Source organism: Mustela nigripes, chromosome 2 (genome assembly GCF_022355385.1).
Source record: "Mustela nigripes isolate SB6536 chromosome 2, MUSNIG.SB6536, whole genome shotgun sequence".
NCBI lineage: Eukaryota > Metazoa > Chordata > Mammalia > Carnivora > Mustelidae > Mustela > Mustela nigripes.
The window spans coordinates 88,023,068-88,050,528 of NC_081558.1; the positions used below are offsets into that span (position 1 = coordinate 88,023,068).

The following is a 27,461-nucleotide window of genomic DNA, read 5'->3' on the forward strand; positions in this document are numbered from 1 at the left end:
TCCGCTTAAATCCAGTTTTTCCATTAGTTCTGCAAATTCTTACCCAGTTCACTTTTATAATCTTAAAGTTATTAAAAACCTGCGATTGTCAAGTCCTTACCGCAAATTTCCTTGACGATGAAGCGCTACTGCAGAAGCCTCAGAGTAAAATAGTAACTGTAAGTGACAAAAGACTTTAAAATGGCCATGGTTAAAAACCTAATGACATGGCATTATAATGCAATCGACAAAGAAATTTGGTTATTTCTGTGACATACAACATTTTAATATAACAACTAGAATTACGATTGATATTATACCAGGACATATCAGATTCCTAGGAATTTCATATCATTTCTCAATACATCTATAAAAATATAGCTAAGAAAATCTGGCATCATTTCTCATTTGTTAATCCTTCTCATGTAATTTAACAAATCAAATAAACCTAATTAGTTTAACATCTCTCTTTTTACAAGAAGAGAGAAAAAGTCATTTGCAAATTTTTAGGGATCCTTTGCAGAATCCCAAACTTACTTCCAGCTCAAAAGACTTCCTTGAGAAATTTGATTATGGGGAAGTTTGTCAAAAATACCAAAGATTTAAAAACACTTGGTCGAATAGGACCATAGGTATCTGTGAAATAATACTCAGTTACCCATTTAATCATACTGATTAATCATACAGATTTTCTAGGTAAATACAGAAAATTAAATTGTTATAAACAAAACAAAACCTTCGCTGTTTTAATCGAGAAGAGAAACTTTTCTTAAGTAATGAACGACCTGGTAAAGACAATAAGAAATACAGGGAACTATTTGGACAAAACACAGAATCTTTGTTTTCCAGGTAGATTACTTAAAAAGTAAAGAAAAACCTTTTACAATCTCTTATATCAAGAGCAGACCAATGGGGGGCTCCTGGGTGGCTCATTGGGTTAAGGCCTCTGCCTTCGGTTCAGGTCATGATCTCAGGTCATGATCGTGGGGCTCTCTGCTTCCTCTTCTCTCTCTGCCTGCCTCTCTGCCTACTTGTGATCTCTATCTGTCAAATAAAATAAATAAAATCTTTAAAAAAAAAAAAAAAAGAGCAGACCAATGGTCCAGGAAAGCCTTATCCTATAAGTGGATGAAAGAAAATTAAGTTTTAATTTTATTTAAGCATATTATTGATATCAAATCTTATTTAAAAAATAAGTCCATTAAGTCTATTCATTTTTAATTTTTAAGTTTTTAAAAAATATTTTTATTTATTTATTTGACAGACAGAGATCACAAGTAGGCAGAGAAGCAGGCAGAGAGAAAGGGAGAAGCAGGCTCCCTGCTGAGCAGAGAGCCCAATGCAGGGCTTGATCCCAGGACCCTGAGATCTTGACCTGAGCCAAAGGCAGAGGCTTTTAACCCACTGAGCCACCCAAGCGCCTCAAGTCCATTAAATTTTAGTCAACCTAACTACACAAGGTAAAACTCTCTTTTCTAAATGACCAGGACAAATTTATTTATTTATTTTTCCCTTAAAAAGAACACATCTCTATACCTCAATTTCTCTGAGCGAAAAACACACATCCTAGTTTCCTTTCACAGAATTGTTTCCCTCAAGTAGCTTCAGTTACATATATTAGAATTTTTACTTCTTAGTATTTGAATTTCTGGTGAAAATGAAACAAACAATTGTGAACAATCTATTAGACCAGAATTCAATACACTGGCAAATTTATGAAAAGATTTCATAATGTCTAGAAACATATGCTTCCTTGTAGTAAATTTTCTAGTGTGGCACAGATATATCTACCAAATTATGTTCAGTAAATAATATTTCACTATTTTATCTTATTTGGAAATAGTCTTGATAGTCAATGAATTTAACCTAACTCATCATTTCACTTAGCATAGCAAAACTTTAAAAGTTTCAAGTAACCAGAAAGATTTTGGAGACTGTTTTCTAGATAGGATATCATAAAACATAATTATTGCTGAAAAGTACACCAAGAAACTCTTAGCCCATTTACAAATATTTATTTCTATAGTTTATCTGCTATTCAGTTCAGTTGTTCTTAGCAATTATGTTTAGACTACCCAAGAAAACTTCACGAGACATTAGACAAAATCAGCCACCATCTCATGCTTCTTTTTTCTTTTTTACTGACAAATTATATAAGAAATAACATGAACTTATTTGATATTTAATAAACCTAGTTAGAATAAAAGTATTATATTTAATGATGATTTCAAAGACATGCCTGTTTCAATTAAATTTACACTGTTTTTATTACTAAAGATTAATCCTAGCTCATGTGAACTTGAAAAACATTTGGGTTAAGTTCCCATTACATTTCTGAGAGTTTTAGGAATACTTAATTCATATAAACGCTTAATTTTCCTTAAGCCAATTAAATAGGGATGTTTTACAAATTAATTTTGGAAATACCACCCAGACTTAGGAAAATACCACACATTACAACACATTTTGTATATAGACATACATAAGCAAACAGGTAGATATAAGCAGAGAACTTTTATTTTCGGCTATAAAATTTTAGCCAAATAATACAAACCTCTTTATTTTTTTAAATTGTTAAGTTTGTTTACTTTTTTAAAGTTTGTTTTTTCATTGTTTACTTTTCAAGTAAGCTCTACACCCACCGTAGGGCTTTAACTCACAACCCCGAGATCAAGAGTCACGTGTTCCACAATCTGAGCCAGTCAGGTGCCCCCAAAACTCATTAGTTATACATGAAGTTGAATTCAAATTGTATTGCTGGCAGAAGAGTTTATCTGCTCAGATAGCTACAGTTTTATTTGTTTGTTTGTTTGTTTGTTTATACTAATATTGTGGAGAAGAAGAAAACTATCTTAGATGAATAAAAAATTCACTTAGGTTTCAAACAGACTTTCCCCCTTTTTTCCTTCCATGAGAATTTCCTCCCTGAAATATGCTTTTCAAAGAGATGGCCTAGATAAAAGTTCCTGAAGAAGATCGGGTAGGACATTTACATCTTAAAAGCACAGGGAAAGAATGTAATTTCCTCCAAAAAGAACTTTTGCTTCTAAAAGCTAAAAATTAGGAACCTTTTGAGATGAATAGGGGACGTTTGGGGACTGGTAAAAAGGATAGGTAGACTTTGAATTGTTTTTTATGGTTTATTTCTGGTTTTGCAACATTTTCTAAGATACAGATAGTTGTGGGGCACCTGGGTAGCTCAGTCTTTAAGTGTCTGCCTTTTGTTCAGGTCAAGATCCTGGGGTCCTGGAACTGAGCCCCACATCCATCTCCTTGTTCAGCAGAAGCCTGCTTCTCCCTCTCCTACTCTCCCTGCTTGTATTCCCTCTCTTGCTGACTCTCTCTTCAAATAAATACAAAACAAAATCTTTTTAAAAATTGCTTTTAATTCCTCAAAAACTGGGTTGTAGCCTAGATAATATCAAGGGCCTGAACCATTCATCCAAGTACATTATCTTTAGTTTGCTCCTTTATGTCAGGGAGATCTTCAACTAATATGGAAATCAAAAAGATTCTTACGTTCTGGATTTAGAGCTTTGTTTTGGAATGTTTTAGTAAATCCTTCCACAAAGACTTCAGAAAGTTTATTTCCCTCTGGGTACATTTAGCTTAGAAAAGGCATTTAAGAAGTTCTACCAGGCTCTGAATATCAGCTTCCAATTTGGCCAATTTCTGACCACAGAGAAACTTTGAAAAAAATCCTTTCAGATACCTTCTCAGTTTTCAGCTGGAATAAAGAGTAAATATACCTGGCAGTATGGAACAACCCCTTGGATGTAAGAGGCCTCCCCAAAGACGGTACCAAAGATATTGTCCTCCCAAGGTCCAGAGCCACTCCCGTAGACAGCCAAAAAAAGACTTAGATAATTTCTCCGAGGGCTGGCAGCAGTTTGGCAGAACCCTAGCCACAAATGGCATTTAACCCACATTTCTGTCCAGTCATATCTAACCACAAATGGGGTACAACCCACATTCCTATCTGGCTATATTTTGGGGTCCTCAACCTGAGAGTTACCAAGTGAAGTTCTTAGGACACAAAATGAGACTAATAAGAAGGTCATGGCTGTCTCTGGATTTTGAGAGGAAGGGACAATATGAAATTTTATTTTCCTCCTTCCACCAGGCATTGTAGACAGAGATTTGGGAGAGCTGACTCTGGTAAGAATTCTCACCCTTTGCTGGCTTCTGCCAACTTTTTCCAGGATCCCATCTATAGGTTCCAGGATTTACCAGAATTTGGTAAGTTTTTCCCGTTCATTTTTAATTTCCCTTGGCTGTTGAAGGGAAACTATAATCTCTAAACTGTAGCAGTCTACCAGAAAATCCTTCAGAGTCCTGTTGACCCTGGAAGAAGCCATATAGGAGGTCAGATATGGGGCATGTGGAAGACCACTGCCTTGGTGGAGTTTTATTAATAGTCTTGTAGTCTCTTCAGAGTGCAAAGACAATTCAGACTGTGGATTACTAGAATGCGTACTCAAATAAAGGAAGATAGAAGGGAGCAGTAGGAGTTAAGTCAGTCTTACAGTCTTTTGTTTTGGGTGTCTCTTATAGTTTTAATTTTACACTAGCCTTTTGCAACAAATCTTCAATGAAGCTACTTTGGAATTTTGAATTATTTTGGAGGCTTCTTTTTTTTTTTTTTTTTGGAGGCTTCTGTATGCCATTTAAAATAGGTATCCAATTCTGTTTGTTAGATTTAGGAACACTTGCTTTCAAGTACACTTCTTAAATGAACAATCTCATCTAATTGGTATAGTCCCCATAATGGCCATTGTAATTCTAGGTTGTTTTTAGTGAGACTGACATTTTTGTAGAAATCTACAGTTTCCGGGACCATAGTTCTTAGACATAAAATAAGCAGGTGAGCTAGAAGGTGGCACACTGAATTCTTTGGAACTTAAGGATCCTATTTCTTTAGCTACACCTTGGGTCTCTGGGAAACAAATTAATACCTAAGAGGGATGTGATACTAGGATAGGGAATGTGTGGTGTTTTATGGTGTACCTTATAGCAGAGAAATTTTCTTGAAGTTGGTAGATGACCTAGTGTCAGTCTAACCTCTTCCATGACCAACTTATCCTAATATGGGAGTCTCAAAATTAAGTGAGGAGCATTCGAAAAGCTTTTAAGTGCCTAATTCATGCCTACCAACTTTGTGGCTTTTGGCGTCTGAGACTGAATTTAGCAATAGCCTTTACTTACACAAAATACAAACAAGAACATTAACAGACCAAAGTAACCAAAGAGATGTTATTGTGGACTGGCCAATGAAAGGCCAATGATATACAATGAAAGGCCAGCAATTCCCAACATGGAACTGGGGACTAAGGAAAGGATAGAACCAGCATTCACCAACAAATGGGAACTGGGGGCTGGGATTTCAATATAATAAGGGGCTGTGGACAAACTAAGGGTTAAAAGACTTGGGTTCTAGGTAGAACATGCTGCCAGTTCAAACTGACGTGCTAAGCTCTGGACTAGCAATTGTGTACCAAACCAAGAGTCAAGAACTGACATTCTTTTAGAGACTTTTGTCTGTCGTGAAACTGACCTGCTGCCCTGGCATAGAAAGCCAGTTAGATATGGAGTTCAATACAAAGACAGCAGAGCTCACTGGCGTGCCTGGGTCGCTCAGGCACTTGAATGTCCTGAGTCATGCTCCATACTAAGCAGGGAGGCTGCTTGTCCCTCTCTCTCCCCCTCTGCTCCACCCCCCACAACTGCTGATGCTCTCTCTCAAATAAATAAATAAAATCTTAAAAAAAAAGAAAGGAAGAAAGAAAGAAAGAAAGAAAAAGAAACAAAGACAGCAGAGATCAGAACGGAGAGGAATTTATCCACAGCCTTCAGAAATGGTGAGAAAGAGAACTTGAAGGGTCCATGGGTACCAGTGCCTATGTTTCTTGTTTTGCCAGAATCCATCAGGAATTTCCTTGGGATCCCACTGCTATCAACAAATCTGTTAAAAAACAAATTCAACTGAAAAAATTTTAAGGACCCTACTGGCTTTCTTTAACAATTCATGACTTCGACAGCATCCCATCTAGATCTGAGAAGGTAGTTAAAATGAAAGACTTTTACAGGCAGAAGGGAAAGGAATAAGGAGGTTGTACTAGTAAGAAAACAGATTGGTTGTGGCGAGGTCATCTTCCTTCTGGGGATAGCAGGGGTCTATCAAGCAGGTTACCTCACTAGTGCTGACCAGGTGATTCCAGATGACTAATTTAAGATTCCATTCCTGGAAGATGCTAAAACTGTAATTAGACTGGGTATTAAGTCTCAGTTTGGTGACATCAAACTTAGCATAAATGACTCCATTTGGGGCCTGCTGTCCCTTTTTTAACAGAGTTATTCAATTGGGGAACTTCTAAGAAAGTTATTCAATTTGGGGAACTTTTAAGAAAAAGAATTTAAATTGTAAATACTAAATTAGAGACAAATTGACTATTAGAATAAAATAAGAAATCACCATACGGGGCGCCTGGGTGGCTCAGTGGGTTAAGCCTCTGCCTTTGGCTCATGTCATGATCTCAGGGTCCTGGGATCAAGCCCTGCATCAGACTCTCTGCTCAGCAGGGAGCCTGGTTTCCCCCCTACCCCCCACCCCTGCCTGTCTCTCTGCCTACTTGTGATCTCTCTCTCTGCCAAGAAAAAAAAAAAGAAATCACAACAAATTATAAATTGGAGTGACAAGTTTGAGATAACAAAATCTGGAAAAATAAGTGTTTTAACTAATTAACTAATAAATCCCAAGGTGCTTTGTTTCTACATTTTTGGGCTTCAGATTCTTTAATCACCACTTTACATTCTCTAAGGAGATAAGAGAAAAATAATCCAGATACTCCTTTAACAGAGTTAATTTACATTTGTTTTTTATTTGAGCATAGAACAGTTCCATAGATTAGCTTCAGGCTCTCTTTCTCTACTCACACACTTCAGGTTCTGGGCTCACGGAGATGCATTTATATAAAGATTTCAGGGCTTGTGATTTAGAATAGTAGGGAGTAGAAATATCCTTGGATATCCTTTCTCTGCTAGGACAGCCAGCAATAACTTAACCATACACAGATAGGACTACAAGCCACTTTTGTGTACCTCACTAAATCCAAATGAAATCTAAACGTATCTTCATATCAACTTCTTTTAAGCCAGATCTAAAATTTTGCCCTGGGGTGTCCCAGTGCTGCCTGACAGGAGAAGTGTGAAGGAGGAAAGGTCAGCGAAAAGAGTAACTCTAAAATCAATTGCAGTAAAAATATCCTTTGCAAATTTTACCAAGCCATAAGACCATGAGAACATTGCTACAGTCCCTTTAAGGGCCTTGAAAGGGGCCTTTATATGTGGAGGGCCCTGAAACTCGTTTCCTTGGTATCCAAGAAAATCCAGCTCTGAAGGAATGATATCACACACAAAAATGGTATGTACACCAAACATAATACACAAGAGTCCATGCCATAGGGTGGCTTTGAAAGTAATACTGATGTGGTCCCATTCTGAGCAGGTTGAGCTCCCAACTCCATTGAATGAAATAGAGGATTTCTTCAATGGAGGATGTTCTTTCAGTGCATTTTGCTCTATAGTAAGTGGCACTATGAAGATTGAAATGTTATGATACTATTAAATCTCAAAGGTCTCCCACCCACACCCCCATTAATATTTGCAAAGGACTTGTTATTTGTAACGGAATTTGCAAATACAACAGACCTCAAAACTCCTATACTGGTGTAATAAAATTAAACACACCATCTACTATCCTTCCAAGCAGGACAGTTAACACACATAGAGAAAAAGCATGTTATTGCTGTTAAAGACAACATCGTAGAAAGGTTATAGCACTAAAGAAAGTCTTTAAGAATTCATTAAGATCTAATCAAGCTATTGCAAATTCATCTGTTATCTGCAATTATAACATAGTTACCATAACTTGTCTCTGGATAAAATCACCTTTATGTTGGATATCTTTGCTGTATTTTGCTTCTGGTAATGTGTTCAAATGCCCAGTTTTCTCATGTAGATACTCCTCTTTTTAAAAAGATATATTTAGGGGCGCCTGGGTGGCTCAGTGGGTTAAGGCCTCTGCCTTCGGCTCAGGTCATGATCCCAGGGTCCTGGGATGGAGTCCTGCGTGGGGCTCTCTGCTCGGCAGGGAGCCTGCTTCCTCCTCTCTCTCTGCCTGCCTCTCTGCCTACTTTCGATCAAATAAATAAATAAAATAAATAAATAAAATCTTAAAAAAAAAAGATATATTTATTTAGGAACACCGGAGTGGCTCACTTGTTAAGCATCTGCCTTTGGCTCAGGTTATGATACCGGGGTCCTGGGATCAAGCCCTGCATCAAGCTCCCTGATTGGTGGGAAGCCTGCTTCTCCCTCTCCCTCACCCCCTGCTTGTGTTCTCTCTCTCACGTCTCTCTGTCAAATAAACAAATAAAATCTTTTTTTTTTTTAAGATTTTATTTATTTATTTGACAGAGCGATCACAAGTAGGCAGAGAGGCAGGCAGAGAGAGAGGAGGAAGCAGGCTCCCTGCCGAGCAGAGAGCCCGATGAGGGACTCGATCCCAGGATCCTGGGATCATAACCTGAGCCAAAGGCAGAGGCTTTAACCCACTGAGCCACCCAGGCGCCCCACAAATAAAATCTTAAAAAAAAAAAAAAAGGACATATTTATTTGAGAGAGAGAGAGAACAGGGGGAGGGGCCGAGGGAGAGAGACTCAAGCAGACTCCACACTCACTGTGGAGCCCAACAGGGGCTTGATCTCACAACCCTGAGATCATGATAGGAGCTGAAATCAAGAGTTGGTCACTTACTGGCATACTGCTCCACCCAGGCGCCCCTATCCTCTTGGTAGAAACTCTTGACTCATTTGTTCTTCCTTTGTTCTGCAAATAACTGCCCTTAATGTAAGCTGTCCTTTAATTGTGTCCTATACCACTAACCCTATTATAATATTTACTACTAAACTAGGCTATGGCCTATAAGTACATCTCAAAATAAATAAAGCACATCACACAAGTATTTTGGTCTTATGAGTGCATAGTTTGTAATCAAATTGTTTATACCAATTGAATAGTGTAAAACCCTATTTCATTAGTCTTAAAAAGGATCCTTTTGCTATATCCCCAACACATAATTTCTGTATAATGTACTTCAAAAAATTTTTTGTAGCCTCTGAAATGTTATACAGCTTTTTTTTTTTTTTTTTAATGTTTTGTTTTTAAAGGCTGAAACTAGTTCTCTAACAAATACACTGTTTCAATAGAATGGCATTTTCTACTTATGAAGGTTTCCTCCACTTCTTTCATTTAACTAGGCTGCCAAAGGTTCCTTCATACACCCGGTCAAAGACACATTGTTCCAAAGGTCCTGACCTGAGATAAGAAAACAAAGACTGTAGAAGAAGAATAAATGAAACAAGATGGGATTGGGAGGGAGACAAACCATAAGTGACTCTTAATCTCACAAAACAAACTGAGGGTTGCCGGGGGCAGGGGGTTTGGGAGAAGGGGGTGGGATTATGAACATTGGGGAGGGTATGTGATTTGGTGAGTGCTGTGAAGTGTGTAAACCTGGTGATTCACAGACCTGTACCCCTGGGGATAAAAATATATGTTTATCAAAAATAAAAAATTAAAAAAAAAAAAGAAAAAGAAAAAAAAAAAAAAAAGAAAAAAAAAAGAAAACAAAGACTGACTTAGAGCTGGCAACACAACTATAGCTCCATTGCCTGTGCATGGCCCCTCTAGTTTTTGTTTTCCTCCATACCAAACTGCTCACAGTTATTTAAGAGGGGAGAAATGTGATCTCTTACAGTCTTAATGTCCTTTCCCCTGGTCATTTAAAATAACTTGTTTTAGGCCAACAGGTATCTACTCAAAGAAGGCCAAAGTCCTATAACTTTAAGATCATTATTTTAAGAATTTAATTCATTCTTTGGGAAATGCTGGAGAAGGTTTAAAATATGGATATATACTCTCACACTATTTTTCAGAATTGAGGACTATTGGCATGATCAAAATATTTTTAGATGAAAGTTTTAAGTTTCCTGTAAATCAGTGCTCAAATTTTAACACTGGAATCACCTGAAGGACTAGTTAAATATTAGGATACAGGCCCCTACCCCCAGTTCAGTAGGTCTGAGGGGGGTGCCACATAATTTGCACTTCTAAAAAGTTCCCTGGGTAGTAGGGTCCCCAGTTTGAGAACCACTGATGCAACCAATGCAGATCATTTGGTGATGCATATTTTCAAAAATCAAAGCTGACAGGGTTTGCACCTTTTCAAGCACATATGCTGTTTGGAAGATGGAGAGTCATTGCCAAAGCCAGGGGGATAGTGATGATTTAAAGCTTCATAGGTTGTTAACTGGCCATTTTCAACCACAGCTGCCCTATGCCTAGTAGCATTATATAATCCTCAGTAAGGCGAGAAGTCATTGAGTAGTGTCTTGCCATAAGTGTTGCAGGATCATTGAATGAGATGATCAAGAAAGAATTCTTGAGATGTTTTATGGTACAACTTAGTAAGTTTATTTAAGTAGCACAGGGACCGGACCTATGGGCTGAAAGAGCTGCACTTTTGTTGTATGAAGCTGGTGGTTCCATGCTTAGTGCTCAAGGGGGAGGTGCAGGGAGCCTGAATATTTTCTTTGAATTTCTACTCGTAGAACTACTTTCTCAAGATTTCTCTGGTGCTTATCATTCAGCTCCGTATTAGCCATCAGTGAGATGCACAGGCAGTCATGAGATCTAAATATGTAGCAACCAGTACGAATTTGATCCTTATCAAAATTATGCAGGCTCTAGGTCAGCCTTCTGGGCTAAATGTGAACACTTCCCTGCTTCTGTCTCTCATCACAAGAGTAATCTAAAATATGTTTTTATCTTTTTATTTCTTTCTTTTGTATCTGTGTACTGATTGAAGTGATGTGGCAACTGAAAATTGTAATTTTTGATTTAAATAATGGGATTAAAAAAGGTGTAATCGTTGTGTGTCCTCTAAACTATCTAAAACCATTATGAAGTCTTTTTTTTTTTTTTTTTTTGAGATTTTATGTATTTGCCAAAGAGAAAGAGAGAGCACAAGCAGGGGAGCAGCAGGCAGCGGGAGAAGCAGATTTCCAGCTGAGCAGGGAGCTGGATGTGGAGCTCGATCCCAGGATCCTGGAATCAATACCTGAGCCAAAGGCAGACGCTTAACCAACAAAGGCACCCAGGCACCCCTAAAATCATTAAAAACAAAATCTCTCAATTTTACCTTACCTCTAACTCTGGTTAATATGCAAATATAATTATAAGATCAGAAGAAAGAAAAATTTACCACTTAGAATAAAATCAATATTCCTAAACTTGTTCAGTGGTCTTTAGATCCTTAGGACATGTGTTTAATATGTATTTTGTTGATTTTTCAATAAAGCATGTTAATAACACATCTCAATTACCTATTGAATAATCTCTCTAAAATGCCTGTCTGTAATTATTTACTATTAGGATTACACTTCCATTTTAGCACTAATTTCTACTCTGAGAAGATAAACCCAAGGGATTCTAGAATAGCTTCTGCTTGGAGCATGATTTCCCCAATGTCCAAAGGTTAAGCAAGAACAAGTGAAGAGATGTAGACAATGACCAAGGATGTCATAAAATCAAGTCCTTACTAATTAATACCATTCTTAAATATCATCGAGTGAGCTATGGGGCAGATATGCTAGGCTCAGGAATTAATGGCCATAAAGGTTTCAGGGTGCCCTATTGAGTTGAAAGATGTAATAAAACAGAATGATAAATTGTAAAAGTAAACAGGGCAGCTTCTCACATATTCTCTAATAGGTCACAGAGGTAGCTTTAAGGAAATAGGAGCCAAGATGGATATTGGACTCCTGGCTTTGATGCTGAATAGTGAGAAATTCTTGTTCAAAGAGCTTCACCTGTGTGAGTCCTAGCCTTGTTAGCTATAAAAAGCAATCAACAAGATGTAGTCTGCTTACCTCACAGGGTTGTGAGGATTAAATTTAATTATGTACATGGAAGTGTTATGTCAACTGAAAAACCCTAAACAAATGTGTTTTGTTAGCTGTTCAGTGAAATTGATTTTCATTTCCCTAAAAGTAAAACAAATCCTTTAATCAAGCATACAATATTTACCTTTCCAAGTGCTTTTTAGGGTTAAAATGAGCAATTTGATCATTTAAAATAGGGGAAGAATATGTTTAGTTTTTTTTTTCTTAATGTCATAGCTTTTTAACTACTCTAAGTCAGAAAATAGATGCAAGTTGATGTGCAAACCTCAAGTTTGTTGGAAAAAATGACTGTGGAAAACTTTATTTTAGCAATTTCACAGTAGAATTATCACTAAGTAGTCATTAGCTGAGTAAACAAGAAAAAAGAATTAAACAAGAAAAAGTCTGGTCTAGGGCACACAACTAGAAGTTTTTTATTTAGATTTTTATTTAGAAAGTAAAAATTCTAAAATCTAACTAGTTTTCAAAATAATGTGCAGAATAACATAATTTAAAAATGCTCCTGATTAGGGATGCCTGGGTGGCTCAGTTGTTAAGTGTCTGCCTTCAGATTAGGTCATGATCCTAGGGTCCTGGGATCAAGCCTCTCACTGGGCTCCCTGATCCACGGGAAGCCTGTTTCTCCCTCTCCCACTTCCCCCTGCTTGTGTTCCTTCTTTTGCTATCTCTCTTTCTCTGTCAAATCAATCAATCAATCAATCAATCTTTAAAAAAAAAAGATTAAAAAAATACTACTGGGGCGCCTGGGTGGCTCAGAGGGTTAAGCCTCTGCCTTTGGTTCAGGTCATGATCTCAGGGTCCTGGGATGGAGCCCCGCATCGGGCTCTCTGCTGGGTGGGGAGGCTGCTTCCCCCTCTCTCTCTGCCTGCCTCTCTGCCTACTTGTGATCTCTGTCAAATAAATAAAATCTTTAAAAGAAATACTACTGAGTAGTAATAGGTAAAATTGGTCAAAGGAGTTTCTGAAATTAAAAGCCAGTTTTTTACTTTATATGCTAATATGGAAATCACCTAACCTAAAAAAACAGACAATACTCCCCTGTTCAGTTCTTTTTTTTACTTAGACCTTACTCTGTAACTTCCCATTGATTAACATTGCCTTTAGTACCTAAAGTATTCTAACATTCTATCACTTGGATATGTCACAGTATTTTGAACTCTTTTAAGTTTTATCAGAGCAGCCAAAGTACCAACCAACTAATACATTAACCCATTTATCTAAAGCAAACTACTTTTTCTCACTTAAGTCTCTATCAGTTAGGATGTTTCCAGCTGCAAGTAACAGAAAATACAATTTGTTTATTATCTTATATTAAAGGAAGTCTTGTGGTAGGACAGGCTCTAGGACCGGTTCATTTGTTAGCTTAATTATGTGTTAAAGGACTTGGCCTCCTCTGATCACTACTTTGCCATCCTTGGTGTTGGATTTTTGTGGAGAAAGAGGGGTAGGTGGGGTAATAAGGTGGCTGCAGCACTTCCAAACATTCAAAATTATGGGGAAAGCTTGTTAAATCACAGATTGCTGAGTCCAACCACCCAGAATTTCTGACTCAGTAGGTCTGAGTGGGATCTGAGAATTTGCATTGCTGATGAGTTCCCAAGTGATGCTGCTGCTGCTGGTAGTGGGGGCCACACTTTGAGAAACACTAATTTAGTCTAATGATCCTGGAGGGGAATGGATGTTTGAGGATCACTGATAAGATTCATTACAAGATGTACTTTATCATTTGGAATATAACAGAGAGTTCCTTTTGCTCTCCTCCTAGGGCCTGATGGCATTTTCAGTCTGTCAGCTTCTGTTCAGTATTCTAGAGAGGGACACTGCTCACTTTGAACACCAGGATTCCTATGGTTGAGGTAGCGGTTTCTTAGTAAATAGTTCTGCATTCAACTGTTTGAACTAGGGACTGCTTGGGCCAGTTCAAGCCCCAAATTTGCACTTGAGCTTATTTGTTCCTGGCCTGTAGAAAGCTTTATTCCCTTACTATCCAGAATCCCCATTTTCTTGATCCTCCAAATATAGAATATTCAGCAATATTGTTATTTTTAATAACTTCTGAAATAGGCTACATACACCTTGCCTTTTAAAACCCAGAAAGCAAAAATAAATTTGTCTGAAAGTATACAAAATGCTGCTAATCCAATTTCCCATCAGATTATTTGTAGTGATGAATTTTCTAACTTGAAGATTTAACAATTTGCTTGTGTTGCCAGAACTCCTTTCTGCCAATTTGTAATTCTCCTTCTCTATCATCTACTTGCAAACCATCTTGCCAAATTGCATTTCTCCTTTCTCTGTAAGCTGTTTTATGAACCATCTCTTTGGTGTGGGTTCCTATTTTGTGTAGTGTGCTCAATAGGAATATGGTCTGTTTGCATGACCATCCAGGGCTAACCTTCAGAATCCTCATAAAACCTGGGGCAATTTCTGTGCTGTTGATCTCCCTCTCTAATTTATTATCATAATGGCATTTTTGTGCCTTTTTCCCCATTTGTTCTCACAATAGGAAGCGCAGTGGAGAGAGATGATTTCTGCAGGGCGCCTGGAAGGACTTGGGACAAGTTCAGGCAAAGATGCAAGCTTTGCAAAAAATAAAGACTTCTAGAAAATAATGGGGTAGAAAACTTTAAAGTGCAAAATGTACCATTTTGGCAGTCTGAGGAAATGCAACCTTTCTCAAAGCTCTCTCAGCCCCCATTGTGCAACACAGTAAACAGAGATTGAAAATGTTTCTGATGTGAAATTGAGGAAGGATTTAAATGGAGGGAGGGTGCCTAGGCTATTACTTCAACGCAGCAAGGGACCAGCAGATATAATATGGAATCTGTCTGATAGTTTCAACTAATTTATGACCAAACTATCTGTAAAACTTACAAAATAAGGAGAAAATGCTGGCCAGTGGCAACTTAATGTAGTTGGCTATTCTAAGGCCTGTTGCTTATACCTAGTTTCCAAGCTGTCTTGTCCAAGAGTGGATTCCTGGATACTTAAGGTAATAACCAAAGACTGCAGGAAACTATAGTGCTTTTGACTTTGTCAGCCATTGATATGCATGCCATCAAATCCCAAAGCACAATCTCAGCTGAAATTTCCTTGGTGCATGGAAGCAGCCACCTCAACATCATTATCTTTTAATTTCAAATGGTTACCTGGGTTCAAAATCTGGGTGTGAAATTTCATCGGCTTTGAGCAGTTCTCAATTTTTAATACTTCCTACAATGGTTAGGACTTATTCTTGTTCAGACCAAGTTGTACTAGTTAACCCCTTTGTGGTTTGGAGATTTAAGTTCAATTTTAAACCTTAGAAAATCCCTTAATTCTTTGCTTTACAGGAAAGTAGATGTAGAAAAAAATAAAAAGGTGGGGTTATGTTTATTCATTCAACAACATATATGTATTTATAATGATCATTTTCCAGATTGCCCATTTATTCAGTATGTCTTTATTAGATATTTACTACAGACAAATGTTTTTGGGCCAGAGATAATTATGCCAGCTTGGAAACTAGACAGAATATCTTTTAAATGTGTACATTTTTACCTCAAGATAAATCTTGGCATGTATGTAATACAGAATATTGTATGTCTATTTTCCATGAAAACAATGAAGTCCAGAGATGACTTCTGGATATGGGACATATACTCACTTTGCTCCCCCCCCTTTTTTAAAAAAGATTTTATTTATTTGAGAAAGAGAGTAAATGAGAGAGAGGGATCACAAGCAGAGGGAGCAGGCAGAGGCAGAGGGAGAAGCAGGCTCCCCACTGAGCAGGGAGACCTATGTGGGGCTCCATCTCAGGACGCTGGGATCATTACCTGAGTCAAAGGCAGACAACCAAATGAGCCACTGAATTGCTCTCCTCTTTCCCTTTCTTATTCTTATTTGTGCTCCCGCCTACCCTTCACATCTAATCCATTAGATTGATAGTACATATTAAAGATCCCAAATATCACCACAGGCTCAGAATTTGATGAATGGGGGAACTGAGTCATATATAAACTTTAAAAATTAAAAAAAGCACTCTTTAAAATCCTTAGTTTCTTCTGCTCAGTTTCAGCAAGGAAATGCTAGCACGTGTAGAAGTTATGCAATTTTGTGGGCTGATAAAATATTTGTAAAGTTTTGGTATCTCTGTGCTAGTAAAGCCAACCAAAACACAGCTACATCATTTTTGAACTCGTTTGATTTTTATTCTTCTTTCTTCTTTCTTATTTTTACTCTTCCAGCACTGCTAAGACAGAGAACCAAGCACATTTACGACAATTCTGGCAGGTGGTTGTTAGATATTGATTGAATAGGACGCTTCTTATAGGAAGACTGTATTTCCCCGGACTTGACTCTTAGCATGTCCTTTCTCTCACAGGATGAAAAATACTTCTGTTGTTCTGTTTGAGCAGGTTAGCTTATAATAATAAAGCATTGTGTCTTTATATGCTTTTAAAATATTTACCTTAAAAAAATGACAACTTTTTTCCTAACAGCTAGGTAAAACTCCTTAACTATTAACCGTTGGTACATAAAACAAGGTTAAAATAGCCTTTACAATAAAATATTAAGGAAAGATTTAAAAATAACCTTTTCTGGGTTAATTTTTAAATCCTAAAGGACCACATATTTCTTCATCATTTAGGTTTATAAAAATGCCAGCTATCAAATTTGTTATCAAAAAAAAAGATGCCTCACATCCTTTGTGTAATAAGGTGCAGTATAAATAAAATTATAACACCATGACTATCTTCCTCAATCTTCCCTATGTGTAGATTTCCCCTAAGCAGAGGTACCTGACAAATTCCCCTTTATTGCTCATATGTGGAACACCTTTGGCATCAGATATATTTAGTAAATTTTGTAGGTTAAATATTCAGAACCAAATGAGTAGATTTTTAGAGCACTGATTTGTAAAAAAGAAGACAGAGGGAACTTGAACCTAATAGATTTCATTGCCATTAATCTAATTAATCTCATTCTAGAATGCTAGCTAATGCTCTGTTTTGCTTATTTCTCTGTATAAGCTTATACTTTCAGAGTTCCTATAATTTACAACCTGTCTTCACTTTATCAGATCCTCAAAACAATCTTTTGAGGGAAAGGCTGGTTATTATGCATACATCTGTATCTAAAATATTGTAATATATATGTATGTATATGTATAGATGAATGTATATACACATGGATGTATATGACGTATTTTAGTCCCCTTCCCCCAAGATGAGGAGGTGGAGATTGCTATATCAAAGTCTCATGGAAGGTTAGCTGGTTAGAGGAGAATGCTGAAAGAGGAAAGAGGATTGCTTTTTTCTCTTTCTTTTTTTTTTTTAAGGAAGAGGATTTCTGAAACTTATGGCTCAAGCAGTCTCCACTGCTCTGGCTTGAACAGTGAATGCTATGCTACCTTTCATTTACATAGGAAGTCAAAACTGGTGCTACTGATGATGTTGGTTAGCTTCGTAGAAGAGGTGTTCAGACACAGAAGAGGATCACTCTGTGGAGAAGTGTTGATAAGGCTGAAGGATCAGCTGAGCGGCTGAACCAACTATCCTTAAAGGGTGTTTGCAGCTCCCCAGCCTAGGAATTTGTGAGAGGACTGATGGTGGATTAAGAATGCAGGCAGAATTTAACAATTCATCTGGACAAAGCTGGTTTTATCCAGTTTCTTATTTGCCTTAGTAATAGAAACAATGGCTTTCACAGTTTAAGCAACCAAAAAGTAAAATTCCAGGGTAAGCTACTTTAGGTTTAAGCCATGCGGTGCTATATCCTCGGGGGAGTTAAGGAGTTATTCTGTTAATGCTGGGGTATTGTATTTCACTGCACAGCAGATAATTCTTATGTTATTTTAGAAAAATGTCTGAGCTTGGGGGGGTGGGGTGGCTGGGTGATGGACTTGGGGAGGGCATGTGTTGAGGTGAGCACTTGTGTGTTGTGTAATCAACAGACCTGTACCCCTGAAACAAGTAATAAATTATATGTTAATAATAAAAAAAGGAAAAAATGTCTGAGCTAATTAAAGCAATCCAGTATCAAATTGTATAGGGAAATTGTCCTCTATTTTGTAAGATCATATATTAATATCAAATAATGTCTACATTTACATTTTCTACTTAGGTGCTTGTGTTTTTAATACGATGCTGTGGTGTCCAGGTCCAATAAGTATAGTAACTAATAATCATTACAAATTGATTACAACATTGAGCAAGAGATAGCACATTGTTTTACAAATGAGGTTTGTAACACCACTGGCTGGGCAAAAGTCCCTAAACCTGTAAGCCAAAGGGGTGTGATAGATAGTAACTCTGAGACTACAAACTAGTTCACTCTGATTTTTATGTTTTGTTTTGGAACTTAAAAGTGACGTCGTTGAATAAAATCTCAATGTATCTTAACTGAAAAGTAAAGATAGAAAGCTGTCCAAAACTTTTGGTCCTAGACTAGTTCCATGAGATTAAATAGGGAAGACAGGTAACCCAGTGCATTTGTTTATTTTGACGTTGAACCAGTGGTCAGAGAACATATCCGGAAGTGTTACAGAACCTGAGATAGAGGGCAAGCTTTTTAATGAGAGTAGGTGTTGATGGAGAAAAATACCTCTAGCACACAAGGGAGGACTCCTGCGGTCTTTACAGTTCTTTGTGGCGGGCGCGGTCGAACTCAGCAGGTGTAGCCCTGCCCTCTAGTGGGCTTAGGTGCGAGAGGACTTCGGTTTAGTCTCCTGTTCCAGGCTTACCAAAGCTTAACTAACATCAACTGTCCATAAAAAAGTCACTTATAGGGGGCGCCTGGGTGGCTCAGTGGGTTAAAGCCTCTGCCTTCAGCTCAGGTCATGATCCCAGGATCCTGGGATCGAGCCCGGATCGGGCTCTCTGCTCGGCAGGGAGCCTGCTTCCTCCTCTCTCTCTGCCTGCCTCTCCGCCTACTTGTGATCTCTGTCAAATGAATAAATAAAATCTTAAAAAAAAAGGTCACTTATTGGGGGGTCTGGGTGAGATGCTGAGTAAGTGAAAGGTTCAAATGGCAAAAGACAGCCAGTGTCAGGAGGGAATTCCCGTTCTTCGGCTTCCGCCTCTGGACGCTGTTTCTAGTTGTTCCAACCTTTTAGGTTCCACACACTTGAAAAGGCTGAGTCCTCCTCGAGCTCCGTGGCTGATCCTTGCCTTCTCGTTACACACAGGCACTTTAGCGGATCCCTTAGAGGGACAGAACGCTGGGAAGTCGCCCGCGATTTACCTGCTCTCGCAGTCAGCGCAAAGCAGCCGGGATAAGGGTCTGCAAGTGAGGGTGGAAGTCCCAGTGAGAACACCAGAGTCCCTCTGCGTTCGCCCCTTCCCTCGGAAGTCCTCGCGTCGCCTGCCGAGATTGTGACGGCCACCCCGACGGGAGGGGCTTCCCATGTCGCCTTTGTTGAGGGCGCGCAAATACCTCTGGGACCGGGAGCATGATCGTACCTGCCCGCTTGGCCCGTCCCCGCGGCTGCCTCTTGAGAATGCGTGGCCGGGGCTGGGAAGCGGGTGGGTCTCTGACCCTCGCGCCCAGTGGGTGCGTAGAAACGGGCGGGCACCGTCCCCGGGGATCTGCGAGGAACCTCTGCAGGGAAGGTAGGGCCGGAGCGGGGCTCTGGCCCGGCGTGCCCTCCTACGGGACTGCTCCTCACCCAACCAGAGCCTTTTCCGGGCGGGTGGCCCGGCCTTCGCTTCATTTCCGCCGTCTGCGCCTGTGCGTGCGAGTGCGCGTGCGCGCGCTCTCCTCACAGCGGAAGTAGTAGCGACAAAGCTCGGTCCGCGGCGGGCCCGGGAGTGCGGGGCGTGCTGGGGCGGGGGGCGGCGGGGAGGGGCTGAGCGTAGGAGGCGGAGGCGGGGCAGACCTGTGCTGCCGCGCGGAGTCGGCCGGGCCGACGGTGACGGGTCCCCACACCTCCTCTCCCTTCCCCTCCCTGAGCGCCCTCCGGTTCGCTCCTTCTCACGCCGGGAGCAGGCTCCTGCCTGGCGCCGCCGCCCGGCGAGCCACTCCTCTTCGCCCCAGGCACGCGGGGCGCTCCCGCGAGCCTCGCGGGTGAGTCCCCCGCAGCCCGGAGGAAGGGGGTCTGGGGTTTTGGGAGGGCACCGGTGTTACCTATTGCCCCTAATTTCCAGAAACTTCCAGGTCCTGAGGGAGGGAGTGTCCCGAGGATACCCCGGCTTGGGGGTGTCTCTAGGGCGCCGCCCCGCCGGCTTGAGCTGGGGGCGTTGCGGGTGGCTGACGGGGTGGGCAGGCGATCTGGGGGCTCCCGACGTGGTGGCGGGGCGGGGGTCCCCCTCCTTGCCCTCTCTGTCGTCAGCGCCGCTTCTCCCGGTTTCTCTTGCAGATGCTGCTGCTAGGGGTGGTGGGAGCAGCCGTGGGACGTGTGGCCGGGAGAGGGGGTGACAGCCTGGGATTCCGGGGGCTTCTCTTCCTTGTCCTCCTCTCCTCTCTATTCCCAGTGTGGCGCGGCTGACACTAAAGACTTGTAGCCATCAACCCAAGTGCAGTTTCGATGGAAAATGAAGGTAAAGGCCCCTGGTAGACGGGTTGCAACGCGGAGTTGAGGGTGTGGTGGTTTGCTTTTAAGTTGCCTTTCTTTTTCCACCTTTTTATTTTCCTGATTTATTTTTTTCCTTTGCGAAGTATACAAAGAATTGCTTTCTTCGGGTATTAGCTTTTATTTTGGTAACACAGGGAATTTCGGAAATTAAGGTACTGTGGGCTACTGAGCTTTATTCTGCTTTCCGGAGAAAGCCGCCGCTGTCTTTAGCTTAGGGAATGGAAGGGAAGTTTTCATTTCAGATAGCATCTGTGCTTGTTTAAATAGCTATTTGAAAGGAATCACTCGTGGGGAAGTGGAAATGGAGAGGAAAGGGGATGGACTGCATCTCTGTATATTTGCATGTCAAGCCTTGATGATGGTATGTGACCGGATTAGTTTATAAGAAAGGAAAAAATTTTTTATTAATGCACATTGGTTTTTCTGTTCAGAAAAAATAACGTAGAATTTAACAGAATGTTATGAGGTGATTTCCTTGCTTAAAGTTCTTCCGTATTTCAAAACATCATTTAGGAGGTTGACAGTGGAACTCGTTTGTCCACTGTATACTTTGGACCACTAAATTATCGTTCACATGTCACTTGATTCCTTTGGTCTCATTAAAATATTTAATGTTTTTTCATTACACAGCACTGGTTATTTTCCAAAAGGGTTGAACAACTCAATATTATTTTCTCTCCTGAAACAGCCACATTTATTCTGTGGACTGACTTCTGACTTGTGTGTGATAATCCCCTCCCCTCCGTCTGCAAGATGCTATGAAAGATACTTAAAAATTACAATTTGTCTTCTTGTATCTTTTGGTTTTTAAAATCTGTAAGTGGTACAGAGGAGCTGGAATGGGGTTTATGGGTTGCTTTCTCACTTGTTTTTCCGTTTTTTGAGAAAGTATGCTGAGTTGTCTTAAGTAGAACTGGTAGTTTTAGGATAGATGTTTCTTATATGCATAACTTGTTTTGCAAGCCTGAGACCCTGGGGTATGTAAAAAATACAAGAGGCATGATTATATTGCTCAGTTTTACTCTAGATGGATAATTGGTGGAAGGCATTTTCTGAAATACTTAAGTATGTAACTGCAGAGGAGTTATACCACCTAATTGGGTTTTTAGAAATAGCATTTAAAAGCAGTAATGTTTTTGTCTGGTATTAAGGAAAAATCACTTTTCTGAGGCTTTCTCTTCTTTGTCTTGGTTTACAGATTTCAGAAAGACAAATCCTTTCTTCACAAGAGACAAAGAATATTAAATGCATGCATATAATTGTTTCTTGGTAGTTGTATCTTAAATAACATCAATAACTTATGCTTTCAAAGTGTTGCCAGATTTGAGAGAGTAGTCTAGGTGTATTCTTAGAGGTTGCTTTTGTTTCTTGATCTCTAAGAAAAAGGAGCATGACGAATAAAGCTGACTCTCATATTGTCTCTTGACATGAGAGGGAGTGATGTTGAGATGGGAGCATGTTGCATGCTTATGTCTGACTGAGTTTGTATTATTTGGCCTCCTAGTAATATACAGTTCTCAATAGCTTGCAGGGGTTTTCTGCCTGTAATAATCTAGAGGCCTTTTTTGTCAGTTTCTCATTACCATAACATTTTTTCTTTTCTCATATTTAAACAGCTTTAAGAAGCATTTACATATAACCTAGAATTTTCAGTGGACTATCCTGAAATACATAGGATATTATTGCTTTTCTTTTTATAGTTGGATTCCCCTTTGACATGATATATTAATATCTTGGGAGTGTGGAAAAACAATGGATTCAAACCATGCCTTAACCACTGACAGTTTTGTGACTAGAAGCAAATTACAGTTGACTCTTGAACAATGTGGAGTTTAGGGGTACCACCTCTTCCATTTGAAAATGTACTATAAATTTTGACTCCCCCAGAACTACTAATAGCTTCCTGTTGACTGGAAGCTATACAATAATTGATAATAAAGTCAACACATCCTTTGTATATGCATTATATACTGTATTCTTACAAGAAAGTAAGCTAGAGAAGAAATGTTGAGAAAATTGTAAGGAGAACAAAATACATTTACTGTACTGTAAAAAAACCTTGATGTAAGTGAATCAGCATAGTTCAAATCTGTGTTCAGTGGTTAACTTCATCTTTCTTAGTTTTTGTTGTTTCATCATCTATAAATTGGGATTGCTGATACTTAGTCTACATAGTAAAGAGGGTGAAATCAGAAGCTAGGGAGAGAGGAAGGAGTTTAAGATCACGTGCTGTGAAGCCTGGCAACCTGATTTGAATGCCAGATCCCCACTTAGCATAATTTGGCTTTTTTTGCTTCAGCTTTTTCATCTATAAAATAAGGGTATTGGTAGAGCCTACCATATGAGGATTTTTTTTTTTTTTTTTTAACATTTTATTTGAGAGCGAGAAAGAGAAAAGGAGCACGGGGTGGGGGCAGAGAGAGAGGGAGTATCAGACTCCTTGCCAGGCAGGGAACTAGATCCCAGGACTCTGAGATCATGACCTGAGCCAAAGGCAGATGCATAACCAACTGAGCCACGCAGGCACCTCCCACCCCATGTGAGATATAAGCATTTAGATGTTTCTGGTCCATAGTAGGTGCTCAATAAATGCTTATTATAAATAACCTAACTCAGTGTTTGCATACTATTATGCCTTCTGGCATTATGATAGCTGAATATTGAAAGGAGGAACAGTTGTGGCCAAAATGCGCTGTATGAATTTGCTATTATTAGGGAATGGGTGAGTCAAGTACAGAATTTTCTCTACTGTTACAGTTTTAATTCTATAGAGAAAGTTGGGGCTCCAGCAAGAAACCAGAGGCCAGTGTGGAAGGAGACAGGTTTGGATTTGAAACCTGACAGATAACTTTTTTTTTTTTTTTTTTAAGATTTTATTTATTTATTTGACAGAGAGAAATCACAAGTAGGCGGAGAGTCAGGCAGAGAGAGAGAGAGAGAAGCAGGCTCCTGCTGAGCAGAGAGCCCGATACGGGACTCGATCCCAGGACCCTGAGATCATGACCTGAGCTGAAGGCAGCAGCTTAACCCACTGAGCCACCCAGGCGCCCCTTGACAGATAACTTTTTCCTCTCCTAAAAAAATCTGATGAGTTACTGTGTTTCTAAGTTTTCCCATCTGTAAATGAGAAAATGCCCTCCTGGAGGTTTGGTGTGAGGGATAAATGAAGCCTGGTATGTGAAGTGCCCAGAATGATGGTTAACACATGGTTAGCATGCATTAGTGATTGAGTGATTATTACTGTTCCCCAGGAAGATACTCCTCTAGTAGGTAAATAGCTAAATTACATCTCTAGGTATGTAACAGGGTAGAATTGATAGTAGCTTCCAGGGGCATTAGCATGAAGGTTCTTAGGTGGTGTGCCGAGTCTACAAGGGTTGTTAGAGGGAATGACTTAATCCTTGTGATTCCTTTCAACAGTGGTGGTAATTTTCTTTGGCACTTCAGTTTCAATTCTTCTGGACCTTTCTCCCACGTCTCACTTAAACTTATCAGCAGAGCTTACCCCGTTTTTAGCCTTAGCCTCCAGGATGCCTTTTGAATATTTCCTGCCAGTCATAGGAAGTATTTGAAGTGTTAATTTCCTGCAGTTGCAGGGATTGGTCCTAGACATCCCTTTGTGGAACTCCTTTTGCATGTGTGGAGCTCCTTTTTGCTTGTTTATTTTGAATTTGCATACCACCTGGGAATCTGAGATGTACAAGTAAATGGCTCTTTTCCTGATTTTTAAAAAATTAATTAATTATACTTAAAGGGTTGGTTTATTAGAAAGGTATTTCTAGCTGGAGAATTTTGCAGATAGTTTCTTCTTCCCAGTAATTTTTTTTTTCTCCTTTGGAATAAATTTGGCCTTTCTCCTAGAAAAATATGAATTTAATGTACCTGAAACTGAAAGAGCTTTAAATATTTCTTTTCTTTTCTTTCCTTTCCTTTCCTTTTCTTTTCTTTTCTTTTTTCTTTTCTTTTCTTTTTAAAATTTATTTGACGGAGACAGAGAGACAGTGAGAGAGGGAACACAAGCCGGGGGAGAAGCAGGCTTCCTGCAGAGGAGAGTACAATGTGAGGAGGGAGCCGCATGCGGGGCTGGATCCCAGGACCCTGGGAGCGTGACCTGGGGAAGGCAGACATGCAACCACTGAGCCACCCAGGCGCCTCAAGCTTTAAATATTTCTTTGACTAGTGGATAAAAATAATAATCTTCAAGATTTCTGGACATGTTTAATTTATAGTTACAGGCAGGGCTAATAGGTCTAGAATAAATTCCCCTGATTGTTTTGGATAGCATTTGGAAATGATAGTATGTTTATTTACACTTTCCTTTAAAAATAGTTTCTTGGTCAAATTGTTAATCATCTAAGAATGTCTCAAGAAAAGATTACATGTTAGGAAAAGGATAATTGGAGGAACTGTAAGTAAAACAGATGAGAAACCACCTTAATTGCCTTCCTTTGACTAGAAATTGGAAGCCAGATTATAAAAATATTTTGTATTTTTAGGTGTGGAAGATATATTTTGTTTGCACTTTAGTCAATAAAGTAATAGTCTTAGTATTTCCGAAAGAGTTGAAACTGAAAGAGATTATGTATGTAATAGCATCTTATAAAATGTAATTTAACCTAGAGGAAGGATGCTGCAGAGATTATTTGTAAGCAATAGCTTTCTACAGTTGAATCCTAAATACTTGATTTGTCTTAATGTTATCTTATTTAATGGCAGCAGAATTAAACTGTTAACTGAAGCAGTGTCGATCAAAATAGTCTCCTAGGAGCACACCCCTTGCGGCTCAAGTCTGATTTTCTTTTGAGATCTTGGTTAACCGTAATATGTTTTACTAGGTTCTATTTTATTTTAAAGCTGGAATACATATTATAGCTTGATGGTGAAGTTAGCTGGTGTGAATTTTATTTTATTTTTTTATTATATATATTTTTAAGCAGTTCTTTTTTTAATTTAATTTAATTTTGTTTATTTATTTGACAGAGATCACAAGTAGGCAGAGGGGCAGGCAGAGAGATAGAGAGACAGGCTCCCCACTGAGCAGAGAGCCTGATGCAGGGCTCCATCCCAGGACTCTGGGATCATGACCTGAGCTAAAGGCAGAGGCTTTAACCCACTGAGCCACCCAGGCATCCCCCTGGTGTGAATTTTAAATTACATAGTTGTTACATGTAACATCTTAATCCTTAAGGGTCAGTTCAAAAGGTCCTACAATATTTACTTTGTTAAAAGACACATTCTTTTTATAGTGACTTTGGGCTTCAGTTGTGACAAGATTATCTTTGTGATTTTCATGGGGACAAGTGTTGGTAAAAGGCAGTAAAGTAAAAACTGATTGGGTGAGCTCTGTATTAATGCCCTGATGTTGTACAAGAAAATATTTCTCTGAAACAGAAATGTCAGGCTAAATTGATGCATTTCCTTTTGAATTTTTATGGCTTGTATTTATATGCATTTGTTAATTATGTCTTCCATCTTCAAGGTTTTAAGTTACTGTTGACAAAAGCTTAAATCTTGGAATTACAAGTACATTCCTCAAATTGTGTTGAATGAACTTAGGCTAAACTTACTGGATACATTTAGAAAAAATTAGAGTGAAATGTTACAGGGTTATGGTATCATAGATTATAGCCAGAAAGAAAGTCATAGTGTTGATCAAAAGTAGCACCTAAGATGGCTGTAATTGGACATCTAATTGAACTTCAATTCCTGCTTTTTCTTTCTGCTTCAGATAATAGAGAATGTGTGAATTGGAATTATTAAATATACCTCTTAACTATAGTTCCTTAATTAAGGCTTTTTGGCTTGATTTTTGACTTTTTCATAAGGTGTTGTCCTAAACAGGATATGCATATGTCTTTATTCCTTCTGAAAATTCTGAGACATGGGAGCATCCTTGTAGAAATTATTTTCATTTATTTACTTGAAGAACCCAACAACGTTGGAATAGCAGTAGGATCCTGACACTAAATATATCTGCCACTTTATAGGAAAACTCAGGAATGATAACAGAAGCAGAGATACTTAGGATGTCACTCCATCATAATTTTCTTGAATATTTTTAAAAACTGGGAAGTACAAATAAAACTTTCGACTAGGTTGTGAATTTCAGATACTGGATTTAAAGTTTTCTTAATTGGAGAGTCTTAAAAGTATAAAGCATATCCTAAGGATCATTAATAAAATAAAATTCTGTTCCCTGCCAAAGGGACAGATAAACTTTAAAACAGGTCCTAGATTTCCTTTTATCTTAAATCAGAGCCCTTCATTTGCAGTATAAATAAATTAGCCTCTTGGTGCTGCATATTCATATATGTTGGGAATATATCTTTATTGCCTTTGCAATTATTTCATTAGATTTTGTTTGACCATCTCTTTGAGACTTTCCTTAGTGGAATGTTTGCATTACCTACCTTCATCTGGATTTATATATTGGGAGAGGCAGAAAGGTTAGTTGGATCAAATTTTCTTTGGGAATCTCCCCTTTTCTGTTGAATGTAAATTGTACAGGCAAAAGCTGTTCGTGGCACTAGTGTCAGAAATAGCACACAAGCCACTTTTTAATGGCATGCGAACTAATCTCTGCTATGTCCTTTTCATAATATTTGTCAGGGTTGCTATTTACTGAGAGTTAACATCTGACTGTGAAAGTGTCAATGAACATGGGTGCCTGGGTGGCTCATTGGGTTAAGTGTCCGCCTCTTGATTTAGGCTCAGATCATGATCTCTCAGGGTCCTAAGATTGATAACCTGTGTGAGGCTCTGTGCTGGGCGTGGAGTCTGCTTAGGATTCTTTCCTCTGCCCCTCCTGTGCATATGTGCGTGCACATGCTTGCTCGCTTGCTCTCTCTCAAAAAAAAGAAAGAAAGAAAGAAAGAAAGAAAGAAAGAAAGAAAGAAAGAAAGAAA

At 39.0% G+C, this 27,461-nt stretch overlaps 1 protein-coding gene across 5 annotated transcripts in view; it reads left to right on the forward strand.

Moving 5' to 3' along the window:
• The window catches only part of ATP2C1 (ATPase secretory pathway Ca2+ transporting 1), a 168,654-nt gene that overhangs the window by 13,366 nt on the left and 127,827 nt on the right, over window positions 1-27,461 (forward strand). Inside the window, exons 1-2 of one of the 5 annotated variants that reach the window (XM_059390916.1) lie at window positions 19,958-20,048; window positions 20,341-20,521. The exons of 3 other annotated variants lie outside the window; for them this stretch is intronic. In XM_059390916.1, coding sequence (XP_059246899.1) covers window positions 20,516-20,521 — 6 coding nt within the window. In that variant the 5' untranslated portion in view covers window positions 19,958-20,048; window positions 20,341-20,515. Of the gene's footprint in view, window positions 1-19,775; window positions 20,049-20,340; window positions 20,522-27,461 lie in introns of those variants that run through there. One more of the 5 variants, XM_059390917.1, reaches the window with a different exon arrangement.